This window comes from Phoca vitulina, unplaced genomic scaffold (assembly GCF_004348235.1).
Source record: "Phoca vitulina isolate PV1807 unplaced genomic scaffold, GSC_HSeal_1.0 scaffold60, whole genome shotgun sequence".
NCBI lineage: Eukaryota > Metazoa > Chordata > Mammalia > Carnivora > Phocidae > Phoca > Phoca vitulina.
In genome coordinates, this window is record NW_022589763.1 from 111378 (window position 1) to 124438 (window position 13061).

General features: G+C 63.3%; 1 protein-coding gene across 6 annotated transcripts in view; it reads left to right on the plus strand.

Moving 5' to 3' along the window:
• The window catches only part of LOC116623721 (cohesin subunit SA-2-like), a 62983-nt gene that overhangs the window by 30601 nt on the left and 19321 nt on the right, over window positions 1-13061 (plus strand). For all 6 annotated transcript variants that reach the window (XM_032391104.1, XM_032391105.1, XM_032391103.1 and 3 more), the window contains 6 exons: window positions 165-288; window positions 4123-4221; window positions 6442-6521; window positions 10232-10339; window positions 11881-11992; window positions 12539-12653. In XM_032391104.1, coding sequence (XP_032246995.1) covers window positions 165-288; window positions 4123-4221; window positions 6442-6521; window positions 10232-10339; window positions 11881-11992; window positions 12539-12653 — 638 coding nt within the window. The remainder of the gene's footprint in view (window positions 1-164; window positions 289-4122; window positions 4222-6441; window positions 6522-10231; window positions 10340-11880; window positions 11993-12538; window positions 12654-13061) is intronic.

The window sequence follows — 13061 nt, forward strand, 5'->3', positions numbered from 1 at the left end:
GTCCCCGTGACTCAGGCCGTGACCGAGCCTCAGTGTGCGTCTTCCCCCCGTGTCCCTGTGTCTCAGGCTGTCTTAGCCTCACTCAGCATTGCGTTGACACGTGCACCCCGCTGTGCTGAAGATATTTCCTGGCTCTTGGGTGACAGTCTTGCTTCGTTTGTCAGTGACATCAGCTCGGACATCCGTGTGATCTGTATGGGGGAGCTCGGCTGCTGGATCAGGCTGTATCCGGACATGTTCCTGGACAACAACTACTTGAAGTACATCGGCTGGATGCTGTACGACAAGGTATGTGTGCCCTGCTGGTCTGCCGCCTCCACTGGGGGGCCCACAGGTGTGTTGTGTTGTGTGGCTCGTTCACGGAGCGAGCACATGTCTCCCGGACAGTTTTTCATGAGTCCAGCTTTGAGAAGGAGGTTTTCCACAAAGCAGCAGTTTTGTAGCTGTCCTCGCTGTGGGGTGACAGAGGGTTCAGGCTTTAGGGGCTCACCTGTCCCCTGGAGAAATGGGGACGTGGCCCTCCTTCATGTCTGCCCCCCGGCACAGGGTTTGCATCCGGGTCCCTAGCTTAGATAATGGGGCAGGCATGGTGTGCTGCACTCAGGGGCAGGGTCGGCTGTCTGTAGTCCTAGGCTGCCCGCCCAGTCCACCCTGTCCGTCTGCTGCCCGCTCGCAAACTGGGAGACACACCCACAGTCCTGAGGCTGCCTGACACAGGGAATCCTAAGCACGCGCCTGCTCCGGGTCAGTAGCTCTGAATCCTGCACGTTCACATCCCCAGCAGCGCAGACGTGTGGGGGGGGACACCCGCAGCTGCCGACGTTGGGCGGTGTTTCTCCTGTCACGGACGTAAATGAGCAAAAGTCAGTTCTTCTGAATAGATGCTCTCTGTGTTAGAACTAAACATGATGAAGCCCTAAGGATTGTCCGTGATGACCCCGCGGCTGTGTTTCATGTTTCTGGAGCTGATGGTCCTGTTTTGTCCTCCTCCTCCTCTGGCCTCCCGAGCTGGGGCTCTTGCCTTGTGGGGGGAAGCAGGTGTGTGGGCATGTGTGCGTGGGGGAAGCGGGCAGGTGTGTGGCGGGGTGAAGCGGGCAGGTGTGTGGCGGGGTGAAGCGGGCCGGTGTGTGGGGGGAGGCGGGCAGGTGTGCGGCGGGGGGAGACGGGCAGGTGTGTGGGGGGAGGCGGGCCGGTGTGGGGAGGGATCTCTGCGGTGCACGCACTGCTCTGTGTGCTTGTTGCAGGTGAGGCCCCAAACGAGTTTCTGCGTCGTCTGTGGGTTTTCCCAGCTTGGTGGCTTATTCTGCGTTAGGTCGCACGGCACGTTTGCTTCGGCGTGCTGCCGGTGATCGGTGTGCCCGGCAGGGCAGCCGTCGGTCATGCGTGGTGACCGGTCTTGGGCCGTGAAGACGGGGCTTCTTTGCTGCAGGGCAGGGGAGGGGGACTGGAACGTTGAGCCGTTGCTTGGTGGGCTGTGTGGGCCCCGGGGCGGAACACCACCCGCAGGGGCTCGCGATCCGCACACGCTCACTGCTCTCACAGCTGGGCCCTGACGTCCCAGGCCAAGGTGCCGGCAGACGCGATGTGCAGAGGATTCTCTGTCCTGCTTCACGGAGGGCATCTCCTCGCCGGGTCCTCACACAGAGGAGGGGGCGAGGGGCTCCCCAGATCTCACCCTACCCCTGACCCTTATGACCCCATCACCTCCCAGAGGCTCCGCCTCCACATACCATCCCCTTGGGGGGTTAGGACTTAACATATGGATTTTGGGGGTCACAGACTTTGGTCTGGAGCAGACTTTTTTGCTTTTTCTTTGTGGGGGGAGCGCAGCTGGCTTAGTGCACAAACGACAAGCATAGAGACTTTCCTGGGGCCTCGGCCAAGGGAGCCCATGTGTGGAGGGAGGAGGCCGGTCGGGGCACCAGTTGTGGCCAATGTGGGGCCTGCAGGGGTCCGATGAGGGCGGCTCTTCCAGCAATGTGGGGCGTGTGGTGGCTGCCGCGATGCTCCCTGCTGCCCGGGGAGCTGGGATGCAGAGGGCGGCTTCCCTCCTGTCCCGACCCTGCTGCGCTCTGCTCTGCCCGGGGCGTGGTGACAGACCTCCGGGAGGGCACTGTGATGCCCTCCAGAGCCCGGGAGTGGCTGTCGGAATGTCCCCTGCAGGGACTGAGCCCTGAGTGCAGAGGACGTCGGCTCTCCCTACGGGGAGCCGCCCGGTGCACCCCTGCAGGCCGGCCAGCACTGAGCAGCCTCACCCCACCTTGTGCCCCGTGTCTGGCCCTCGGCCTGTGTCCTGCTTTGGACTCTGCTTCTTTATTCCCTGAAACAATCCCTCAGGGACTCACTTGGTTTTCTGCAGAGAAGGAAGTGGGGCGTATAGAGGTCGCGTGCCTGCCCTCCACTTTGGATTTGGTGGTCCGGGTGCATGTTTCTTTTCTTTTTTTTTAGGATTTTACTTACTTCAGAGAGAGAGAGAACGTGTGCGCACACATGAGCGGGGGGCGGGGTGCAGGGGGCAGAGGGATAATCAGGCTGTGCAGGGAACCCAGCGAAGGGCTCAATCCCAGGACTCCGGGATCATGACCTGAGCCAAAGGCAGATGCTTCACTGACTGAGCCACCTAGGCGCCCCCCGGGTATATTTTTCTGAATCAGGCTGCCTCTGTGTTCTCACTCACACAAAGGACACTGATGCTGGACGAGATCTCTCAGAAGATAAAACGTCGGTAACTCCATGGGTACAAATGCATGTTTTCTGTGCTTAGAAGAAAAATCTTGCAGGGGCGCCTGGCTGGGTCACTCAGTGGAAGGTGGGACTGTTGATCTTTGGGTCCTGAGTTCGAGCACCGTGTTGGGCCTGGAGCCTTAGAAAAATAAAAAAACTACAATACGGATGCCCAGGGCTGTTTTAGCTGTGGGCATTGAATTAGTCAGCTTGAGTGGCCATAAAAGACATCCCAGACGGGGCAGCTCAAACAACACACATTTATTCCTCCCAGTTCTGGAGGCTGGGAGTGAGATCCAATCAGGCCGAGGCTGGGAGTGTGAGATCCAGGAGGAGCCGAGGCTGGGAGTCTGAGATCCAGGAAGGGCCGAGGCTGGGCGTCTGAGATCCAGGAGGGGCCGAGGCTAGGAGTGTGAGATCCAGGTGGGGCTGGAGGCTGGGAGTCTGAGATCCAGGGGGGACTGGAGGCTGGGAGTGTGAGATCCAGGAGGGGCCGAGGCTGGAGTCTGAGATCCAGGCATTCCGAGGCTGGGAGTGTGAGATCCAGGTGGGGCTGGAGGCTGGGAGTCTGAGATCCAGGGGGGACTGGAGGCTGGGAGTGTGAGATCCAGATGGGTCTGGAGGCTGGGAGTGTGAGATCCAGGTGGGGCTGGAGGCTGGGAGTCTGAGATCCAGGGGGGACTGGAGGCTGGGAGTCTGAGATCCAGATGGGTCTGGAGGCTGGGAGTGTGAGATCCAGCAGGGGCCGAGGCTGGGAGTCTGAGATCCAGCAGGGGCCGAGGCTGGGAGTGTGAGATCCAGCAGGGGCCGAGGCTGGGAGTCTGAGATCCAGGTGGGGCTGGAGGCTGGGAGTCTGAGATCCAGGAAGGACCGAGGCTGGGAGTCTGAGATGTGTCTGGAGGCTGGGAGTGTGAGATCCAGGCGGGGCCGAGGGTGGGAGTCTGAGATCCAGGCGGGGCTGAGGCTGGTTCCTCCTGAGGCCTCTCTCCTTAGCATGTGGACCCCGTCTTCTCCCCGTGTCCTCACGTGGTTGTCTCTGTGGATATCTGTGCCGTCATCCCCTCTTCTTGTAAGGACACCAATCCTATGGGATCAGGCCCACCCTTGTGACCTCATTTTACAACTTAATCCCCTCTTTAAAGACCCCACCTCCCAATACGGCCCCATCCTGAGGTCCTGGGGGCAAGGGTTTCAACATGTGACTTTGGGACGCACAGTTCAGACCCCAGCAGGCGTATTTCAGGACTGTGCGGGGGTTGCAAAGCCCCACGTCCCACCTAGAACGTTTTAGGCTGAGGGCTGACCTGCGCTGTCACGGACAGAGGCATTTCTGACGAGAGTGTGTGGTGGGGAGGCTGCCCTTCTGTGATAACTGGACCCCGTTCCTCTGTCCCGAAGGACGCGAGTGTGCGGATGAAGTGCATCCTGGCACTGAAGGCACTCTACGAGAAAAGAGAGTCGGCTATGAAGTTGGGCCTTTTCTTCTATAAGTTCAAGGTGAGTGAGATTTTGTGTGTCGTTGCTGTGCCCCCCGTGGCCGGTGCCCGGTGTCCACGTACCCAAGCATCTCGGGGGATGTGTGGAAGTGGGGCCGTGTCCCGCAGCCGCCGGCTGGCCTAGAGTGCTGGCCATGTCTCAGCCCGGTGCTCGGGGCTGTTGTCCTGCAGAAGATGAACTGGAAGCTTCTCTGGGTGTCCGAGCCCAGGGCCCAGCTGCCCGCGCTTCACGGCCCGCCGGGTGACGTGGACCCCGGCAGCAGGGTGCTCTGTGTGCAGGGCTGAGCTTGGAGCGTGTGCACATCCCCAGTGGGCCAGTGGGGGTGCTGACCTCGAACTTGTGGTGCAGAAGCTGGCAGGGTCAGCACCGCTGACCTGATGGAGGAGCAGCTGAGGCTGTTGGTCTCCAGGGTCCCCTTGCAGAGGTTCGGAGCTGCTCCGGACTGTGGGTCGGTAGTAAGCTGCACGGGACTGTGCGGGGGTGGAGTCCATGGTGCATTGGTACCCAGTTTGTTCCTGAGTTCGGGGGCCACGCCTTCACCCAGGACGCTGTCGCGAGACCCCGCTGCCCATTCTGGAGGACTCCCAACCCTCGCTCAGTCGAGGACTCCAACCCGGGACCCGTGGCTGGAGGGGAGCAGGGGTCGGGCCACGGAGGTGCCCAGTGAACGTGGAGGGCCAGCCTGTGTGGCAGGGGCCACCCGGTGGGGGTCATCTCATCCTTGGGGGTGTGGGGGAGAACCCAGCGTTCCTTGACCGTGTCAGGGTCCCCAGCGGGATTGAGCAGGAAACCAGTGAGGCCGGACAGCCAGGAGTCACGCATGCCCATGTATTTATAGAAGTCTTCCCTGACCCGGGAGCATTCCCAGGACGCGGAGACCCTCGGAAGAGTGATTTCATGCCTGAGGAAGAGTGGGCACCAGGGAAAGACGGGAGCACAATCCTCTGCACTGTCTGGGAGCTGAGGATGCGCCTTTCCCTGGGGTGCAGGGAGGCCCCTGCCCATGAGGGTGAGGGGCTGTTGCAGGCGGCCCTCCCATACCTCCCGCCATTTCTCAGACCCTTGCACCCTGGAACACTGCACCGTGCAAGGGGCCGAGCTGGGGGCAGCACGCCCTGGGCCCTGTCAGGGCGCAGTTGTGTCTAGGGGGGCAGAAGCTCCCGGTCCTGGTTTTGTGAGCCCTGTGAGATGATGAGTGGCAGCGTTTGGGGATGGGGTCCCACATCTGGCAGCTCTGGGGACGGGGTCTCACGTCAGGCGGCTCTGGGGACGACCATGTGCCCTGCCCTGTGGTCCCAACTTCCACGTGGCGATTCCCACTGTCTCTGGCAAAATTAAAGTCCACATGTAGAGAGGAGTGAGGGGAGGTTGAAAGCCCAGTGGCAGACACCCCAGTGTCCACAGGGGCATGGAGGGCCTCCTGGGGGTGGTGGTGAATCCCCACGGAGGGGGACGGTGTGGTGCCGACCCCATGTGCCAGCCAGCCGGGACCCATGGCCCGTTTCTGGGGAGAGAGGTTGTGCAGAGTCGTCCACCGTCCCTCGTAGGAAAGAAGCACTATGTAGGCTTGTCCTCTGGATGGGCACACGTGTGTGGAGCTCACACCCCCAGACCGGCAGGGACATGGACCGTGGTCTTCGGGCGACTGTGCTCGGCCGGCAGCGCTGGTGGAGGCGGCCGCAGAGTGCTTCCCTGCAGCCCCGAGGATCCCAGGCTTCTGTTTCCCGTTTCTGCACACTTCCCTCTCATGGTCCATCCGCACCAGCGGTGACAGCTGGGGACACTAGGAAAGGCTGGGGACGCTTGGGTGCTAGTGCCCGTGGGGGGGGGGGCTGCCATCTGAGGACACCAATGACGTAGCTGGATGCCCCATCCCTCGAGGGGATGACCCAGCCCCACATCCTCGGTACTGCTGCGGGGAGAGAACAAAGGCGGGGCTGTAAGTCCGGGGGGCGCAGGGCCCCGGCCGTGCGGTGGGGGCGGGAGAGGGCGCTGCTGGCGTCGTGCGCGTCGGCCTCGGGGGTGATTGGTGCCAGGCTGCCAGTCGGCTGCTGACGTGGGGGTGCCTCGATGGCGCAGTCCGTCCTGTGTGGCGGCGGGGGGGCGCAGTGCCCTGGGGGGTGCCCTTCCCTGCTGGAGGTCCCCGCGCCCGTGCCGCATCAGGTGTCACGCAGACGGTGCTGGAACGAAGCCTGTTCGTTTTGTGATCTTTCTTCCTAGAAACGAATCCTGTCGATGACGCAGGACAGGCAGCCGGAAATCACGTCCGAGTGCATGCAGCTCTTGAGGCTCATATCCGAGTAAGTCGCCGCGCCCGTGCCGCGCGCTTCCCCGCCGGAGGTCCCCGTGCCCGTGCCGCGCGCTTCCCCGCTGGAGGTCCCCGTGCCCGTGCCGTGCACCCGCCGGCTGGAGGTCCCCGTGCCCGTGCCGCGTGCCCGCCGGCTGGAGGTCACCATGCCTGTGCCGCGCGCTTCCCCGCTGGAGGTCCCCGTGCCCGTGCCGTGCACCCGCCGGTTGGAGGTCCCCGTGCCCATGCCGCACACTTCCCCGCTGGAGGTCCCTGTGCCCGTGGCGCGCTTCCCCGCTGGAAGTCCCCGCGCCCATGCCACGCGCCCGCCAGCTGGAGGTCCCCGTGTCCGTGCCGCGCTCACCGGCTGTAAGTACGCACGTACGGCGTGCTCGCCGGCTGGAGGTCCCCGTGCCGCGCGCTCACCGGCTGTAAGTATGCACGTGCGGCGTGCTCGCCGGCTGGTGGTCCCCGTGTCCGTGCCGCGCGCTCGCAGGTTGTAAGTACGCACGTGCGCGTGTTCGCCGGCCTGAGGCCCCCACGCCCGTGCTGCGGGCCCGCTGGGTGTAAGTACTCACACCCGTGCGCGTGTCCACCGGCTGGGGTGGGAGGGCACGTGCAGCCACCACGCGTGCTGGAGGCAGACAGTGGGGGTGTGTGGTCATGTGGGCAAAGGTGCGTGTTCGGCTAAGTAAGGCACGCCAAGCGTCTGCTCTCGTGTTCGGGTATGCTTGCGCTCCTGCTGGGTTTCGGAACTCTGCCACCGACGTCCTTGCTCGTGATCCACCGCAGGGGCTCGTTGGGTCACCTGAGAGGTCCTGGAGCTCAGGGGTTTGGGGGTTCTCTCTGGGGTCCTGGCCTCTCCGTCAGCTGCTGGCTCTGTGTCAGGGGCTCCGAGGGGCTAGTGTTAGGAGGTGGCCATGATCGGCTGGACCTGCAGAATGTTCTGGAAGCTCCTGGGTCCCAGTAGCACTTAGGCTGGGACGTAGGGCTCTTGTTCCCCTGGATGTGCCCCGACGAGCAGGATGCAGCCTCCTTGCTCAGTGAGTCAGGTGTCCTATGTCGATGTGAGGCAGCACTGGAACAGGGGACACGGGGACACGACCTCCTGCTCGGCCACTGTGCGTAGACACCGGGGAGGGTGCTGTGGGGACGTCTTGTACCCCAGAGGCTGGGTACCTGCCCCTGGTGCCATCTCTCTGCCCCATGCTGGGGACAGAGCGGGCCCAGGTGGGCGTTGGAGCCTCTCACGGCTCTGCATCCGGCGCAGCCCAGATGGACACTGTCGCAGCTGGGGACCGGGCTCCAGGCTTCCTCCGTGCTGTGCTGTGGTCCCGTGAGTGGCCGGTGCTGCTGGCACCTGGCCCGATGCCCACAGCCAGGAGCAGTGGGTGGGTGATAAGTTGACATATTATAAAATGGAGCCGTCTGGACAGAGTGCACACAGGCACCGCGACCCGGGTTGGGGACCAGGTGCGGGAATGTGTGTCTCCTGGGGCCTTGGTGCCCACCTCTGTCGAGCACAGTGCAGGGTGCACTCGGGGCCGTGAGCCCCCTGACAGCAGCACAGAGAAGCTCTTACCTGTGTGGCTCCTGACACAGAACAAGACACCTGGGCAGGGCCGTGGTGAGGTCCCCCTATAGTCCCCCGGCTGCCACCCCCAGCGGACCCCGGGACGCACCTGGAGTTGGTGGCAGGAGGGAGCGTGCTCGCACGTGGAGCGAGAAGGTGCTGGAAGAACCAGATGGAGGATTTGGGCCCCGGCCGCACGGTTGCTGTGGATGTGGTGCCGCGGCCACAGGGTGTCTCACGCCCACGCGGAGTCTCCGCTGTGCGCAGACCACGTTCTGAGGCGGCTTCGCTCTGTCGCACATGCCTGGGCTCTGAGCGGCCTGTCTGAGATCTGTGCCCTGCCGATGCCGTGTCCTTCAGGGGCGCTGTCGGCCTGGCTGTGGGGGCCCCTCCAGCCTGGGGTTGTGGCCTCTGCCTCCTGCCCTGTGCAGGCTGGCTGGCCCAGGTAGGGGCATGTCCTGCTCACTGGTGTTCCCGTGGCGGCTGTGTCCGTTGGGGCCCTCCGGAGAGACGGACCCACCGGGAGGCGTGTGGACACGCGCCTCTAGAAGCAGGCTCGTTGTGGGTGTTGGCTCAGGGTGACAGAGGTGTGGACATGCGCATCTAGAAGCAGGCTCGTTGTGGGCGTTGGCTCAGGGTGACAGAGGTTGGGACGTCCCAGGACGTGTGTCTGCCAGCTGGCTGCAGCCCACGGTGAGGCTCATGGGCGGCCGAGCGGATGGGCCTGGACCGTGGCAGGTGGCCGTGGGTCACGCGGAGCGGGCTCCTTGACTTAAGCTGTCCAGCGCGTGAGTGGCTCCCTCCCATCGCTGAGGGTCTGAGATGGGCCGGAGGTCGGCAGCTGCCCACGTTTGTAAGGAAGTGACAACAGTTGAAGCCTTGTGTCAACCTGACTGCTCACAGTGGGGGCGGGGCGCAGCTTACCCGTGATTCCGGAGAGTCTGTGAGGAGTTCCCTGCGTAGACTCACATGCGGGCACAGCACATCGTCCTGCCCGGTGTGGTGGGTCCTGTCTAATCTGTTGAAGGCCCGTATGACACAAGGGGGAGGAAGTGCGTGTTCGCCGGGCCTGACTCCCAGCGGGGACACCCGTCCTCTTGGCTGTCCTGCTCCCATGCCTTGCGGCTACATCTCTGCCAGCACCCCGTGGGCCTTGTGCAGCGAAGCGCCAGGTCCTGGGGCCACACCTTGGCCTGAGTCCCCAGGTGGGCGCAGAACCGTGTGGCTTTGGGGCTTGAGGCCTGGACAGGGCTGACGTGGACCCGCCAGATATGCTCCTTGCCGTGTGCAGCGCCGAGCGTGAATGCAGGTGTCCCATTCACTTGTCTGGGGCCTCCCCACGTCCTTGGGGGGTCTCCCACCTTCATTCGAACCCCAGGCAGGGTGGCACGTAGGCCACCTGCCCTGGTTTCTGCTGGTTTTGGGGATGCCCACGTGGCCACGTTGGCAGATTGCTCCACTGTGATGTGGATGCTCTGTCACACATGGACACAGTGGATGCATTTGGACAAAGGGTCACGCTGGTGATGTCCCCCCACATGCTGTCAGTGGTGTCCCTCACCCAAATCCCCCTACCGCTCCCACCATGGGTACCCGTGGACATCTGCTGCCCCTCCTTGTGTGCCCCTGCGTGGCCACCTGATTGGAGTCAGGAGCACCGCTCCTGGGGGTGGAGGGTTGGGCAGGGTTGGGCTGACAGGTGCCCCAGGTGCACACGCGGGAGAGGACAGAGTGCTTTTCCCCTAATTTGGGGCTCACGGGTGGCTAGAGGGGAAGGAACCAACTCTAACCCTGGAGGCCCTGTGGAGGGCAGGCCTTCCCGGGATCCTGCTCACCTGGCCTCAGCTCACGTGGCATCTTCTCATGTGGGCTCAGCTCAAATCCTGGGACGTGTGCTGCCCTGGGTGAGCTCAGACTGGTCGGAATTTGAGGGGGCCACATCTAGGGGAATCCGAGGTTGGGGCCATCGGCCCAACAAAGAATCTCAGTTTACTCTTGGGGACGGGCATGTGTGGCAAAGCCCCGTGCACACAGCTCCGTGTGGCAAAGCCCCGTGTTCACAGCTCTGTGTGGCAAAGCCCCGTGTTCACAGCTCTGTGTGGAAAAGCCCCGTGTGCAGGGGCCCTGGGCTCACGAGTATCTCCCCCCAGGCACTACGTGGGCGTGTTCTCCGCCATGGAATACGTCTTCCTGTTCCAGTTTGTGTACGCGGCCTACAGGCCCATGGCGACAGCCGCGGGCGAGCTCATCTGTAAGAGGTAAGGCGGGTGCCTGGCCACCCTGGGGCCCCTGATGGGGTCTCCAGGGCTGTGATGTCACTGTGATGTTGGAAGTGGGGTCCCATGTCCCGTGTCCCACATCCCACCAGCTGCAGATGTGCACATGGAGGGTGGGGGGCAGGAGGAGGCCCCAGGACCCCCAAGAACAGCAGGGCCCATGACCAGGGGGTTGTATAGGACGGCAGGTGTTGGGCCCTGAGGGACAGAACAGGATGGACACGAGTACCACTTGGAAGGACATGCTGACCCAGAGTCTGGTAAGCGTGTGACTGGGAGCAGACTGACTTGATCTGTGTTATAGGCATGTCCACATGTGGATTGATTTGAGGAGGTGGTGGTGGCCCCCTGCCCCTGAGATCCCCTAAGGCCCTCTGAGGTCCTCTGAAGCCCCCTGAGATCCTCTGAGTCCCCTGAGGCCCCATGCCCCTGAAGTCCCCTGAGGTCCCCTGAGATCCTCTGAGTCCCCTGAAGCCCCGTGCCCCTGAGGTCCCTGAGGCCCCCTGAGGCCCCCTGAGGGTCTCCTGAGGGCCCCTGAGGCTCCCTGAAGCCCCCTGCTCCTGAGGTCCCCTGAGGGTCCTTGAAGTCTCCTCAGGTCCCTTGAGGTCCCCTGAGATCCCTGAGGCCCCCTGAGTTCCGCTGAGGTCCCCTGAGGCCCTCCTGAGATCCTCTGAGTCCCCTGAAGCCCCATGACCCTGAGGTCCTCTGGGGGTCTCCTGAAGCCCCATGACCCTGAGGTCCCCTGAAGCCCCCTGAGATCCTCTTGAGTTCCCTGAGGTCCCCTGAGGCCCCATGAAGCCCCCTGCTCCTGAGGTCCCCTAAGGCCTCTCAGGTCCTCTGAAGCCCCCTGAGATCCTCTGAGTCCCCTGAAGCCTCCTGCCCCTGAAGCCCCCTGCCCCTGAGGTCCCTTGAGGCCCCCTGAGGGTCTCCTGAGGGCCCTGAAGGTCCCCTAAGGCCCTCTCAGGTCCTCTGAAGCCTGCTGAGATCCTCTGAGTCCCCTGAAGCCCCCTGCCCCTGAGGTCCCCTGAAGCCCCCTGAGATCCTCTGAGTCCCCTGAAGCCTCATGCCCCTGAAGCCCCTGCCCCTGAGGCCCCCTGAGGGTCCCCTGAGGGCCCCTGAGGCCCCTTGAAGCCCCTGCTCCTGAGGGCCCCTCCTGGGCCATCTGGCTGTCTTGCCCTCACTAACGGGTCTGCGTTCAGGTAAAGTTCCCCATTCTCGGCTTCTCTGGGGCTTTGAGGTGCAGCGACTGGGGACAGTCTGGTGGTTGGTTCCCTCCCCAGTGCTGGCCTGGGCTGACAGCTCGGACAGACAGAAGTCAGTTCTAGAACTTTCCTCCGTGGTCTGTGTCCCACCCCCATGGCTTCCTGGTATTCCCACTCCCCAGGTCTCTGTGTGGTGAGTGTGTGCAGACATGCATGCTGGAGTGCGGGTCGGCCTGGCCCCACAGGACCTGGGAGCCCAGCCAGGTGCACAGGGTTCCCCCTCCAGGCCGACGTCGGGGTCACTTTCTCTGATCTCCCTAGGCTCCTGGCCCCTCCACCCCACGAAGGTTTCTTTGGTCAAGAGCCCCCTGATGAGTTTGATAGAAATCTCCAGAACATGAAGACGCTTATCGACTTCTACCTGCAGGGCGAGGTGAGGGCGTGGCCGTGTGGGGTCCGGGGACAGGATGTCCAAGCCACGTGAGGGACCTGGACTCGTGTCCCATGCCCTGCACCCCATGTTCCATGCCATGTCCTGTGTCCCATGCCCGCATCCCGTGTTGGGCTGGAAAGGGGCTTGGTTCCTGTGTGAACAACACTTGCTATGGGCACGTGGGAGTCACATCTCTGGGTTGGTGTTCTCGTGTCTTTATGTGTCCACACATGGGAGGGTTGGGAAGGGGGCCCTTCCTGCCTGTGTCATTACCTGATCTCCCCACCCCGTGTCGTCATCCCGTGTCCTCCCCGCCCTGTGTCATCGCCGTGTCCTCTCTGCCCCGTGTCATCGCTGTGTCCTCCCCACCCCGTGCCGTCATCCTGTGTCCTCCCCGCCCCGTGTCATGGTCGTGTCCTCCCCGCCCCGTGTCGTCGTCCTGTGCCCTCCCCGCCCCGTGTCGTTGTCCCGTGTCCTCCCCGTCCCGTGTCATCACGTGTCCTCGTTTCTCATTCTTACCTCACATGTCTGGCACATCCCTATCAGTTCCACAGACATGTCCCGTACCTGGTGGACGGCCTGTGGGAGGCAGCGCCCGCCCTGGTCCGGAACTGGGAGTGCATGACGGCCCTGCTGCTGGAGCCACGTGGCGGGCGCCAAGGTGAGCGTGGCCAGAAGCCTGCTCTGAGTCGTGGACCAGGGCCGTGATCCTGCTGGCCTCCCTGCCGTGCCTGCCAGGCCCACCATCCCCCACCCCGTGTCCCACTGTTCCCCCTGCCGTGTCCTGCCGTTCCCCCCATCCTCCCATCCCCCGATGTCCTGCCATCCTCCCCATGTCCCGCTGTCCTCCGTGTCTTGCCATCTCCCTGTATTCTGCTGTCCCTTTGTGTCCTACCATCCCCATTTCCCCCCATGTCCTGCCACACCCGTGTCCCACTGTCCCTGTGTCTTGCTGTCTCCATGTCCCACTGTCCCCATGTCCTGCTCTCCCCTTCTACCATGTCCCACTTTCCCCATGTCCCACTGTCCCCGTGTCTTGCTGTCCCCATGTCCCACTGTCCCCATGTCC